Below are 13,192 nucleotides of genomic sequence, written 5' to 3'. Positions count from 1 at the left end.
CCATAAACTCTTGGGCTATTTTTATCTGACCGAAAGGAAGCTAAACAATAGCAGCTACCATAAACTCTTGGGCTATTTTTATCTGACCGAAAGGAAGCTAAACAATAGCAGCTACCATAAACTTTTGGGCTATTTTTATCTGACCGAATAGTAATATTTGGCGGCCATCATTTGTATACCGTACCCACAGCTTCAAGGTGCGAAGTGAGTTTTTGGAGTAACGGGACGCGAACCAGTGTTCACTGTCCGGAAACACTAACCATCAGATTATGTCCGACCCTTTGAAAAGTAATAAATAATAAAATTCAAAGAAATACGTCGATTTTTTTCTTCAAGGAAGTATTTTAAAGAAATGGGACGAAAACACGTGAGGAAAACTGAAAATTGGATACTCCTAAAACGAAGAAAACTTTAAAGAATTATTTGTCGATAAGCGACCTTCTATATATTTTGGCTGTTTAAATTTCAAAAACAAAGACAGTTCGGTCTGATCTCTCGCCTTTTTTTAAATTAGTTTATACATAGATTCCTAACATCCTTAAGTCTTAGTATAACTTCCGTCCTGAATATACTCAGTATCATTATAGGTTGTTTAAGATTATTATAAAATTTCTTAAACTTAATTTCAAACCTAACAGGTTCTGCTGAAATCGGGCTTACATTTTGAAAAAGACATTCCTTAAGTACGCTTTTTTTAGTGTCGTCCACACAGTCTGGATCAGCTGAAATAAATCAGTAAACTATAATAAATCTTAGTTCTACAACCTGGCCCGGCATGGCCAGGTGGTTAGGGTGCTCGACTCGAATTCTGAGGGTCACGGGTTCGAATCCCCGTCCCACCAAACATGCTCGCCCTTTCAGCCGTGAGGGCGTTATAATGTGACGGTCAATCCCACTATTCGTTGGTAAAAGAGTAGCCCAAGAGTTGGCGGTGGGTGGTGATGACTAGCTACCTTCCCTCTAGTCTTACACTAAATTAGGGACGGCTAGCGCAGCTAGCCCTCGTGTAGCTTTGCGCGAAATTCATAAACAAACAAACAAGTTTTTCCACCCAAGTTAAACTGACGATAGTAATAAACTGGTTTAACAACGACAAACTATTCTTAAAATATAGTTCAGTACACTAACGTGTAAGAGATTGTTGCGGTATGAACATTATTATATACGAAGCATTATTATAAACAATTATATTTGTCATAAGACACTATTATTAGGCCTATATTTTTTAACACTACATTTTTTATTTGTTGTGTTCCAGTTGGCCTGATGAGCTCTGTACTGAGCGAAAAGCGTCGTCGACAATACATATGACCGTCATAGTGTGATTGAAATACTATTATACATAATTCTTCTTGAAAATTTTAATACATCTAATGCTAGTGTCTTATGAAAAATATAATTGATAAGTATAATATACTGTTAAACATTAATTTATTGATATGTCATGAGAAATGTGCCAGTAAATATTAATAAACAAATATTTAGCTCTAAGGAAAAAATGTGCGTATTATCACCAATCATCTGATCAACTTGACAGTGTCAAAAACTGCAGAATATATATATATATTAAATATACAAAGTATAAGTCTCTATTAATTTTCGAGTAAGAACAGCTTTTTTTTTAATAATTATATTTTCTGGCTTTGGTAAGATTTATTGTAGAAAAGGATAAAATCCTATCAGGAGCTGTTAGGTCACGGTTTTTCAAAAAAATGGTCTGCTGCACTTTTCTCTGTTTTTTGTTTTCTCTCCAAATGAATTTTTGAACACAAATTCCCTTAACTTTGTAGATGGCGTTGCACTCAAAGCAAATATCGTTGAAATCCCTATAGATCATATTGGCAGAGATGCTTATTACATCGTATAGGGGTGTTAGTTGACTTTTCAGAGTCAGGAGAGGTTGTTTTTCAACACTACAAACCTGCAACCTGCTTAAGTTTCTTCGCTCTTTTCTTTTTAGAGAGATATTGCCTTAAGTTAAGACTGCTATTAGCAACCATATTCTGTTTAGGGTCTTCAGAGTTTGTGCTTTTCATTGTTTAATTCGCATTCTTTAAAAATATGTTATTGGTAGGATATTTCTGGAGTTTAGAGAAACCAGGAGATGAAAAGTCAAAATCAAAAGATACGTTACTGTGGAAATACCTGACCCATATACCCGAGAGAAACAATAAAGAATCTTTAGTGTGGTTGACATACTGCTATGCATTATTTTTTACTTTCACTCAAAGGGTCCTAAAAAAAGAAAGTCAGATATACAAAGTCCACAGATTACATACTTCAAGAGAAAGGATTTGAATTCAGTTTTAATTATTTAACTTATGTAATTTTAATCAATTTTTTTAGTTCTCTGGTGATTGTAACTTTTTCTATTATAAAAGCAGTGAACGAGCCCGAACGCATATACACGTGAAGCATTTCAAAACTTTGAATTGAACGTGAAATGTTTATCTATCTAAACTAAAATGAAAAGATACATATTATAATAAGAGTTTCCAGAATTTTCTATTGTATGCATAAAAAGCATACAAAGTTTGTACTCATTGATTAAACACTGTAACTCATATGATCATCAAACAATATTTTGGGAAGAAGATCATTTGTTTTGTTAAATCATAAAGAAGCTCTTTGATTTTGGTTTCAGTTTTGTTACTGTCCAGTAATTGTATGCTTGTCCATTTTAGAATTATCGATTACTTTTTTGTCTTTTAATTGTTTCTGATTATAACAACATAACTTAAACATTTGTCTGATAACAGTTATTTTTCTTCAGGTTTCTCAGACTTAATATTCTTGAGGATTAGGATTTAGTCTATTCCTGATAATTGCTATAATTTCGAAGGTTTGTTTGTTTGTAATTAAGCACAAAGATACACAATGAGCTATCTGTGTTCTACCCACCACGGTTATCGAAACCCGGATTCTAGCTTTGTAAGTCCGCAGACATACCGCTGTGCCAATGGGGGCAATTTCGAAGGACAGCACAAATGTTCTTCTGACATTAGACATTTTTATTTTTATGTCCTCTGCAGTGTACAATGTTAACACCTGGAAACTTTAAAAGGAACCTGTTTCAGAGGTATATTAGTAGTATGATTTGCTCGATAAATATTTTCTCCTATGATAATAGAGTTTAGGTGCGTTAATATGTATAAGCGAACGATATAATCGATATGGTTGTTAAAGTACATATACTTTTGTCGAGACCTTTCACGTGTTATTGATAGTGTTCAGGTTTGGGTGACTAGTTTAAGATGTGCCGTTATTATTGTTGAGATCTTCGACAGAAGTGTTTTCGGTAGTGTTCAAGTTTGGGATGACTAGTTTACGATGAGTCGTTATTATTGTTGAGATCTTTGTCAGAAGTGTTTTCGGTAGTGTTCAGGTTTGGGTGACTAGTTTACGATGAGTCGTTCTTATTGTTGAGATCTTTGTCAGAAGTGTTTTCGGTAGTGTTCAGGTTTGGGTGACTAGTTTACGATGAGTCGTTATTATTGGCGAGATCTTTGTCAGAAGTGTTTTCGGTAGTGTTCAGGTCTGGGTCACTAGTTTGAGTTCTGGAAATCTCTCCAGCGAATATAATTAAACGTTTGTTCTATAGGGAAGGAGGTAAAACACCAAGTTTAACCAAACGTTTTCTGTGATGTTCGTTGTTAAAACAAATTCTGGCCCTTTTGCTAATAGGTTCAGAGTTATTATTCAGTGTACTCATAAGAATTTTCCAGTTCTTGTCAAATTAGGTGTTGTTTCCTTTCTTTGAATGAAATATTGGATGTTATGGGTTCAAACCAGATTAAAGAAATTGGGGAATTTATCTTGATTTAAATGATAAATTGGTCGGTTTATTTGAATAATCGACAAATAGTCATTGTTGTTCAGAAATAAAGTGTTAATAACGTTGTTTAAGATGGAAGAGAACACTTCACTAACCTACTATGTGACATTGATTTTTTTAGAATGAATTCAGGTAACTTGGATCAGTGACTGATAACGTTCTGAATCAGTTTATGGCCGCTCGCACTAACATTGGATTAATAACAAATCCAATAATCTCTTATACTGTACAAGCTAAGTACAATGCTTCTTCACTGTTAACTTTCCTTATCCGAAAGCTTCGACCCTAAATTAACAGAAGCAGAAGATGGCGTACATAAACCATTATTTTGCGTTAAGATAATTATGGTTATATTTCCTATTCATTATGTACATGCAGTTTTTGTGGATTAGTTAAGTTAAGATTAGTTAAATAATTTTAATCTGATAGTAGCTGGCAGCACGGAGGTTTGATATTTAGTGCTAAATGTTTATATACCAATAACAACATGTCTATTATTTAATTACAGGTTTCTAATAACGCTATTATAATGTAGTGTTTAACAATATATATAATACTCACACACACCAGAGTTATTTTAAGAACAACATGTTATTGTTAAGCTTCATGATTTGTTTAGATCACTCTCAGTAAAGCTGTAAAGCGAAACGTCCAGCAAATATATTGTTCAAAAGCATACTTTAGTTACAATACTCGAGTTCTTAGTGAATAGATTAGGAATATCAGACTCGTATTGCAACGAAGTTTGTGTTTTGTAAAGAACATTTCATCTAAAAATGTTGTTAAGAGTAATTTTATATTATTTTTATGAAATTATAAATTTAAGGATTTAATTTATATATTATCGATGTATCAAGCAGCTGTCGATAGTGAAAATTATTGAAGTAAACCTCACTTGACGTGTTTAAGTAATATATTTGTAACGTGTGGAAATCAACCTAGCGAATAATTTTTATTTAACATAAAATGCGTTGTACCAAAATGTATCCATATTAGTAAAAATTGCAATCTAATTATTAGAACCGCGAGTGCATTATATACTCACGTTGATAATCAAGGGGTAGTTGTTTGTTTGTTGTTTTCAGCGCAAAGATACAGTGGGATATCTGTGTTGTTTTCAAAGAGGGAACTGGACCCAAATTCTAGCATTATAAGCATTGAAATTTACCGCTGAGAAACCAGGACCTGAACGTTTTGAGCAGCATTTTGTATGGCACATGACACATGACGCATGTGAAGTTCATCTTTGTTTTCAGCAGACAAATGTTTTGTAACACATGAAGCACCTGAAGTTCGTCTCTTCAAATATTCGGTTTAGTTTGTTTTGAATTTCGTGCACAATTACACAAGGGCTATCTGCGCTAGCCGTCCCTAATTTAGCATTCATAGACTAGAGAGTAGGCAGCTAGTCAACACTACCCACCGCAAATTCTTGAGCTACTCTTAGAGATTAGAGAGATTAGCCGTCACATTATAACGCCCCCAAAGCTGAACATGTTTGGTGGGGTGGGGATTCGTACTAGCGACCAGCAGATTGCGAGTCGAGCGCCCTAACCACCAGGCCATAAAATATTCGGAGTACATGTTTAAGTTTCCTTAATTACTACAGCATACTGAAGGTTACATTTTACTATTCAGGATTACAATACACGTGGTTATAAAGGTATCCGTTCAACAATATTTAATGAAACTTCCTATGTATTTTTTTGCCACTATAGTTAAATACATATAAATCTGTTTTGTATCTAAAGATGTAACTAGAAATAACATACTCACCACAAATTATATTTCGGATGACAAATTTCAACGGGGGTCTGCGTCCTCTTCTGTCTAAATTTGCATTGAAACTAGCAGCAACAGTAAACCCTAAATACAGGATAAAAAGTATTGTCTTCATTGTTGGATTATTTCTGTTGTTTTTAAACGTTGCAGTCTGATCGTCATGTGTATTTATAGGTAACCTTTCAGCTGACCATGGTATTGAGTTGTTCGAAGTTTGATGTGCAACACGGTGAAAATATATTTGTTTAGTTTAATAAGTGCTCTTTCGCGTGCAACTTCGATCTCGGAGTAAATGTTCTGTATGACAGGATGTTACCAGTTTGTACTGATTGTTCATTGTCTTGTTTTCGCAAAGTTTGTACAGATGCAGTGAAAGCACCGTACTGAATTACATAGGTTGGTGTTTTTATTTGACCAGGGATGTATGTAACTACGTAACAAATGGTATTTTTATATTACTTTGTTTTCTGTGCCATTATACAGTTTCCTACACTTATGAGACTTTTTGTACTGCCATATTATAATTCAGTTTACTAACAGCCACCTGACTAACCCAGTCATGACGTTTCACGTGACGTGTGGACCCATCTTAACCCCAAAGTTATTTGATTTTTACTGGAATCATCCAGTTTAGTTTTTGTTCGTAGCTTTTCAAGAATGAAATACAATATTTTATGAATGTTCCCAAGCAATAAATATATTTATATATATATTCACAGTTTCAATCTATAAAGATCAATAAGATTACTTATTAAGAAATCGTCAAGTTTTATTTGTAATTTTCTTCATTAATTGTTATACTAGTCGGTTAATGAAGTCTACTTAAAACATTAAACATATATATATATATAGTTTGGTTGAAGTTAAGCACAAAGCTACACAATGGGCTATCTGTGCTCTGCCTACCACGTATAACACTGAAAAAAAAAATAATGTAGCTAACGTTTTAAAAAATTTAAAAACCAATTTATAATATTGTTCATCTAATATTGCGCATGCCAATTTTTATTCGCGATATTTTATTTCTATAACTTTCAGAAATGTCATATGGTTCGGTAATACAATATTTTTTCATTGTTCTTTGTGTTTATAAGTTAAATGTAAAGTCAATATGCGGCATTTAAATATGATACTCAAGATATTTCTGGAACGATTGTTTGATTGACGACTGATTTTCGCAAAAAGCTAAATAGCATAGCCGTCCTAAATTTTTAAATTATAGATCAGAGTTAATAATTCCTAAAGCTAACTCTTGCGTGTCTGGATAGTGGGGGAGGGGAGGGGTTGACTCTCACTGTTATAGCGCATTCACAATCTCAAAGTGAAAAACGCATTTGGACGGTAACGGGAAGCGAACCATGGCTTCTCAGAAACTACCGTCCGAGCACACTAATTATACATCTAAATCCTTATACTGTATAAAAGAAAACAATGTAAATTATATAAGAGCTCTAGAGAAGTCAAGAGGTTTTCGTGATCTCAGAAGAAACTTGTCTATAATCTTCACAATGAGTTGCTGTTCTGGAATCTATTTTATCTTCATGTAAACTAGTTTCATAGCCAAGTGTAACTAGCTGTAGTTAGAATTATTGCTATTTTTAGATAATTTCTGATTCTTGAATTTTTGGAAGAAGTGAACATATATCAGCTTACTCTATTGAACTGTAAAACATAAGACAGCTGACTAGTTACAGTTTACGTTTTCGTATCCGTCCAATAAAAACAAAAACGCAATACGTTTGGGAGTCATCCAGATTATCCAGATTAAGATATAAACATCAATTAATATTTCTATGGAACCTCGGAACATAAAACATAATAAAAAGTACAGAAGGTGAGAAAAGTTCCACGAAACTTAAAATAATAAAACTAAATATAGAAATTAGTTAAAAATTGCAGAAGTTTAGTATTTCCTGATGAGTATTGGTGTTGAATACAGTTTTCACAAAACTTTTGACCATAGAACAACTGTAGCAGTTTATTCAAGTTTACACAAACCTATAAATAATAGTAATGAGTAAAGTGGTTGAGTAGGTTTTACGTAAAGACGTTCAGTAAAAGACAGCAAAGTGAAGCCTAGTGAAGCGAACGGATTTGTTAAGCTGCTCTTGACTGAATTATTCTTTTTCAAAGCTCAACAAACAGTCATTTTTTATTAAACTTTCGGTTATCAACATTTACCCTCTATAACAAAGTTCCATAGATTTTAAAATTTGGGAACAAAACGTTACACATTTTGGCCACGTAGGTTTGTTTGATATCTTGGCAGTAGGAGAATTAACGTTCTTCTTGGCTGTACAATAAAAGAATAGCTTCGCTCTCTGTCCTTGAACATTGAACAAAGTCTGATTTCATTAAAATGTTTTTTTTACCAAGCTTTGGCGTATTTACGACCTCCTCTTTTACGTCTTCATACTCACGACCCTCCCTTATCCATATCATATTTTAATGTCTAATACAAGATAATAATATATTAAAAGCATCTTTAAACATTCAATATAATTTAACTGTCAATGGGATGGGCGTTTCTGTTTCGATGAGCTGTTACATTCATCGAGAGATGTCTATGTAGTCCTAAGCATGTTATCTTTCAAGTGACAATTGGTTTCGAGTTTAGTCTCAGTAGATAATTTCATTGAGAATTATGATTTATTTAAGTAAGAAGTGAAATGCACAGTTACGTGCAATGTACAATATTACAATTTCTTATGTATTAATATCTACAGTTTTGCATCAGAATGGCACTGTATGTTATAGACTCAAAGCATACAAAGTAACTGTGGATTGAAATGGATATTAAGACTAGCAATGGCAGCCAGATGTAAAAAAAAACTGATAGGAAAAGATAAAATAAATTAGTAAATAATATCAAAGTTAAGCAGCGTTTCTTCATAGACATACTTCATTTTATCCTAATATAATTATATGAGTAATTTGAAAGCAGAATTAGAGTTTCAGTTATGTTATTAATGTCACGTTAATGGTGTAAAAGGTTATTTAGATTTTTAAATGTACTTTTATGTTATAAGTCCTGTATGAAGTAGTTAACGAATATTAAACAACATAAGTAGCATACACTGCGATATTTAGTAACAGCTAGCAGAATAATGACATATAGTCAACAGCTCTCACTGCTAATTCTTTGGATGCTTTTGTCTGATCGAATAGTGGGATTTAACCGTCATTTTTATGGCGCACTCATGATCCTAAAGTGCAGAGTGTGTTTATGCAACAATGAGACATGAATCATAAACCTTCGGATTCACAGTTTGGGAACAAAAGAAAAAAAGCCATAAGTTTCCGCCAAACGTAGGTTCGGGACTTTTAAGCGAAGAATAAATTGAACATAGATAGTAAAGGAAAACAAACAAGCACAAGTGTAGCTTGCAACACAAACACAATGTTTAATTATCTAAACTGGCCAGGCTTCTGTAGTTGACTGTGGAAAGTCCAGAGTAAAAGCACAATCAGGAAACATAACTATGGAAACACCCGACTTAAAAACCTCTAGCAAAACAAAAAAAAAATAAGTCAAATATCCACAAGTCCGTAGATTACACACTTCAACCAATGTTTTGCACGCAATCTTAAGCCCACTCAAGTGTATAGGTTTCTATGTTCCTTTTAGAATATGGTATTTTTCAAGAAATCCGTACAGAAACACATACATTCTATAGCTTGGGACTTAAGAACGAAGTTTGCAGCATGCAGTCTTTACCCGTGTAAAAGGATTAGCACACATTTACGACATTGGAGCATCCAGTAATTAAGAATTACATATGGAAATTGCATTAAAATTTAGAAATATATTACATGAATATACCTGATAAATATATATTCTATACTATTTACAGAAGGGTGAAATTAATGACTATTTCAGTCATTACAACCAGTCCCTTCTTTATCTCAAGAACTGCCTCGCCCCGAACTTTAAAATTAACATTAATGGCCAAATCAGAAGATTAATTGCAGGTCGCAAGATGGGTAATCGTTTCGCTCAGGTGACGCGCGCGACACCTACATAAAGACAAGAGAGTTTAACACATAAAACTCCGGCAGCTAGTTGCAAAAACAAAATAAAACTTCAAAATAATAATAATAAATCTCAAAAATCAAAATACGACAAATCGTAATCATAATACATAATACAATATAAAACTAAACCCAAAACAAACAATGAAAACAACAACAAACAACAGCCACCCGGCTACAAAAACCTAAAATTATATTCTTTGTTTGTGGGATTTCGCGCAAAGCTACTCGAGGTCTATCTGCACTAACCGTCAAAGTAAGAGGTAAAATAATTACTCTTGAATCAAAGATAGAAAGTAACGTTGTTGTTTTTTTCTCAGTTATAAACGCAACAAATGATAAACGACATCTTAAGCAGTGGTCGGTATTCATCTCATTGGATCGTCTTAGTGTATATATACTTGAACTTTCCACGACACTTTCCGGAGTTCTTGGGTATGGGTCAGATCTTCAGGACACCTAGAATCGTCTTAGTGTATATATACTTGAACTTTCCATGACACTTTCCGGAGTTCTTGGGTATGGGTCAGATCTTCAGGACACCTAGAATTATAAGTTCGATTACATATTGGAAATAGTTACACCAAGATGAAACTGGCCAGTAGGGAAAATTTCTAAAATATTTTTATCTCAGTGGACTTGTGTGGCGAATGAAATACATGCACGCTACCCTGCCATCTGAGTGAAAAAAGCAAGGAGAAGAATTGAAATAGCTGTCAAATTTGTATACACGAGAAAGTTTATAAAATAAGAGGTTTTAAAACCCCTCTCTGGTATCCACAACAACCCCTCAAAGTTCCATGGTGATCAGAGGTCGAGAACTGCAAAGTCTTCTTCATAGATAGAAAGGCACAATTATCTTTCTATTATAGATACGTGTATATTTTATTGATGAGATCTGACAACCGCTGGCTTATATCATGAACGTTTACAAATATATTTTCCACATAATGTAACAAAACTCACTGTTGTTAGGTTTTTGCCAACATCACATGGCAATCGGGGCAATATTTAATATCAACAACGTAACTACTGCTGATATATCTTATAAATATATTATTACTATTTCTATGTTTAAAATGAAGAAGAGAAGTTTGGTTTGAATTTCGCGCAAAGCTACACGAGGGCTATTTGCGCTGCAGCTTAGGATATATTACACTTAACCACATTTTATGAAGTTATTACCAAAGTCAAGGAATTTATATATATCTTGGATCAACTATGCAGGCAGGTAGAGAACTGAGTAAAGAGGTTAAAGAAAGAATAAACAAGTCATAGATGAAGAGGAGTGAAATCAGTGGAGTGATGAGTGACAAACGGATGCCAATAAAGATGAAAGGAAAGATTTATAAGGCAGTGATAAGACCAGTGATGTTATAATAGGGCTAATTCCGGAATTTAAGAATTAAAAATAAAAGAAACATACGATAAACGTGGATGAGATGTGAATGTTGAAGTGGATGACAAAGGTGTCAAAGAAAGACTACATGAAGAACGAAACCATTAGGGACAGGTGAAAGTAATATTAATCAAGGAGAAGGCGAGAGAAAGTTGCCTTAGATAGTTCGATCATGTGAAAAGAAGAGGAGTATTTTTGGCAGGATAGTAAAAAATATGACATTGGAAGGGAAAAAGACAGGAGAAAGACCGAAGAAAAGATGGATGGTTATAGTGAGAGAGGACAGGAGAAAGTGTGATGTGAGTGTAGCTCTGACACAGAATAAGAAGACGTACAGGACAAGGATCGGAAAATCCGACCCCAAGTAAATGGGACAAATGCTAAGAAGAAGTTACCAAAGATTAACTATCTACAAACAGATGTGTAACGAATATAAGTTTCTTACTCGTACATTACTCACTAATAATAACCTAAAATTATTTAGGTGTTTGAATACCATCACAATAAGTTATTCATTATTATTTAGCTGATAATTTGTTTGAGAATATTTGTTTGTTTTTTTTTCACCGAAAAGAAGGAATAATTCGTGAATAACGTAGAGGCTTAATCTATTCTTTGATTCGATGCATTTATTTCAGAGAATTTCTGCACTCATAATGATAATCTTAGAAATTTAAAAACTTTAGTATTATTTAAATACCTAACAGACGAACAAAAACAACAGTTTTTCTAAGATAAGCGTATTAGTTTTCTCTGATCATAACTTTTATATACTGGGTTAAATATATTGGGCCTATTACATTTTTCAACACTAGAATCTTAATCTACATTTTCAAGAGACTGGATTAACAAGGAAGTGTTTAAAAATTATAATAAGCCTAACAGTAATGTATTAAGTTGATTGGTTTGAATTTCGCGCAAAGCTACACGAGGACTCTCTGCGTTAGTCGTACCTAATTTAGCAGTGAAAGACTAGAGGGAAGACGTCTAGTCATCACCGCCCACAACCAACTCTTGGGCTACTCTTCTATCGGCGAATAGTGGGAATGACCGTCACATTATAACGCCCCACTGCTAAAGATGTTTGATGGAACAGGGATTCGAACCCGCGATTCGCACATTACGAGTCGAGCGCCTTAACCACCTGACCATGAATGTCCTCAGACAAGTATAAGTGTAATCATTCTTCGCCTCCTTATAAAAGCCGTACACGCCACAAAAATATATATCTTAACATTTAGTTTTTTGCACTAAAATATTCTCTAATTGGTTCTGTAAAATAGTCCTTTTTTTGTATAAACATATATGTTCGTTCTGTAAAATAGTCTTTTTTTTGTATAAACATATACGTTCGTTCTGTAAAATAGTCCTTTTTTGTATAAACATATACGTTCGTTCTGTAAAATAGTCCTTTTTTTGTATAAACATATACGTTCGTTCTGTAAAATAGTCCTTTTTTGTATAAACATATACGTTCGTTCTGTAAAATAGTTCTTTTTTTGTATGAACATATACGTTCGTTCTGTAACATAGTCCTTTTTTGTATAAACATATACGTTCGTTTTTCTGCAACAATATAACCTTTTCAGTTTTATCATTGTTAGAGTTTTAAATTTTAGTTTATCATTTCTTAATATACGTATTATTTATGTTTACCCATATTCTTATATATAGTTTGGGGGTCGGCCAGTAATTTTGTAAACCAAAAATATTTACACCCCGGGAGACTGGCACAGACAGCAATCCTACAGGACGAATATGTTTGGTGGTGAGGATTCAGACTCGAAACCCTCAGCTTTCGAGTCGAGTGCCTTAACCCCCAGGCCATGTATACTTGCATTATATTTGATAATGTGAATACTTCGTTTATATTGTACCTTTAATTTCAGTTTCGAAATGTATTTACGTAACTTGTGTATTGTTGTCACGATTGGCCCTCATTACATGTATTGTTATCACGCGGGCCCTTATTACATGTACTGTTGTCATTGAATGTATTGATCTAAAAATCGAACATTTTAATTTAGTTCTATATATTGATTAGCAACCTTTACCTCAGGAAGAACACCTACCCTTAACGTTGTTTGTCGACCTTGTAAAAATATAAGTATATTACACTTTACTATATATATATACAGGGGTTG

General features: G+C 33.6%; 1 protein-coding gene across 2 annotated transcripts in view; it reads right to left on the bottom strand.

Moving 5' to 3' along the window:
* LOC111084937 overlaps positions 1–5,942 on the bottom strand; it is a 15,861-nt gene extending 9,919 nt beyond the window's left edge. The window contains exons 1-2 of one of the 2 annotated variants that reach the window (XM_022381598.1): positions 5,612–5,942; positions 661–722 (exon numbers count right to left, since the gene is read on the bottom strand). In XM_022381598.1, the coding sequence (XP_022237306.1) occupies positions 661–722; positions 5,612–5,732 (183 nt within the window). In that variant the 5' untranslated portion in view covers positions 5,733–5,942. The remainder of the gene's footprint in view (positions 1–660; positions 723–5,611) is intronic. The other variant, XM_022381599.1, reaches the window with a different exon arrangement.
* Positions 5,943–13,192: the final 7,250 nt, after the last annotated feature.

The sequence above is a fragment of the Limulus polyphemus genome, unplaced genomic scaffold, assembly GCF_000517525.1.
Source record: "Limulus polyphemus unplaced genomic scaffold, Limulus_polyphemus-2.1.2 Scaffold178, whole genome shotgun sequence".
NCBI classification, from domain to species: Eukaryota; Metazoa; Arthropoda; class Merostomata; order Xiphosura; family Limulidae; genus Limulus; species Limulus polyphemus.
Note: the sequence above shows the minus strand (reverse complement) of the source record. Positions and strands in the feature narration are given on the sequence as shown.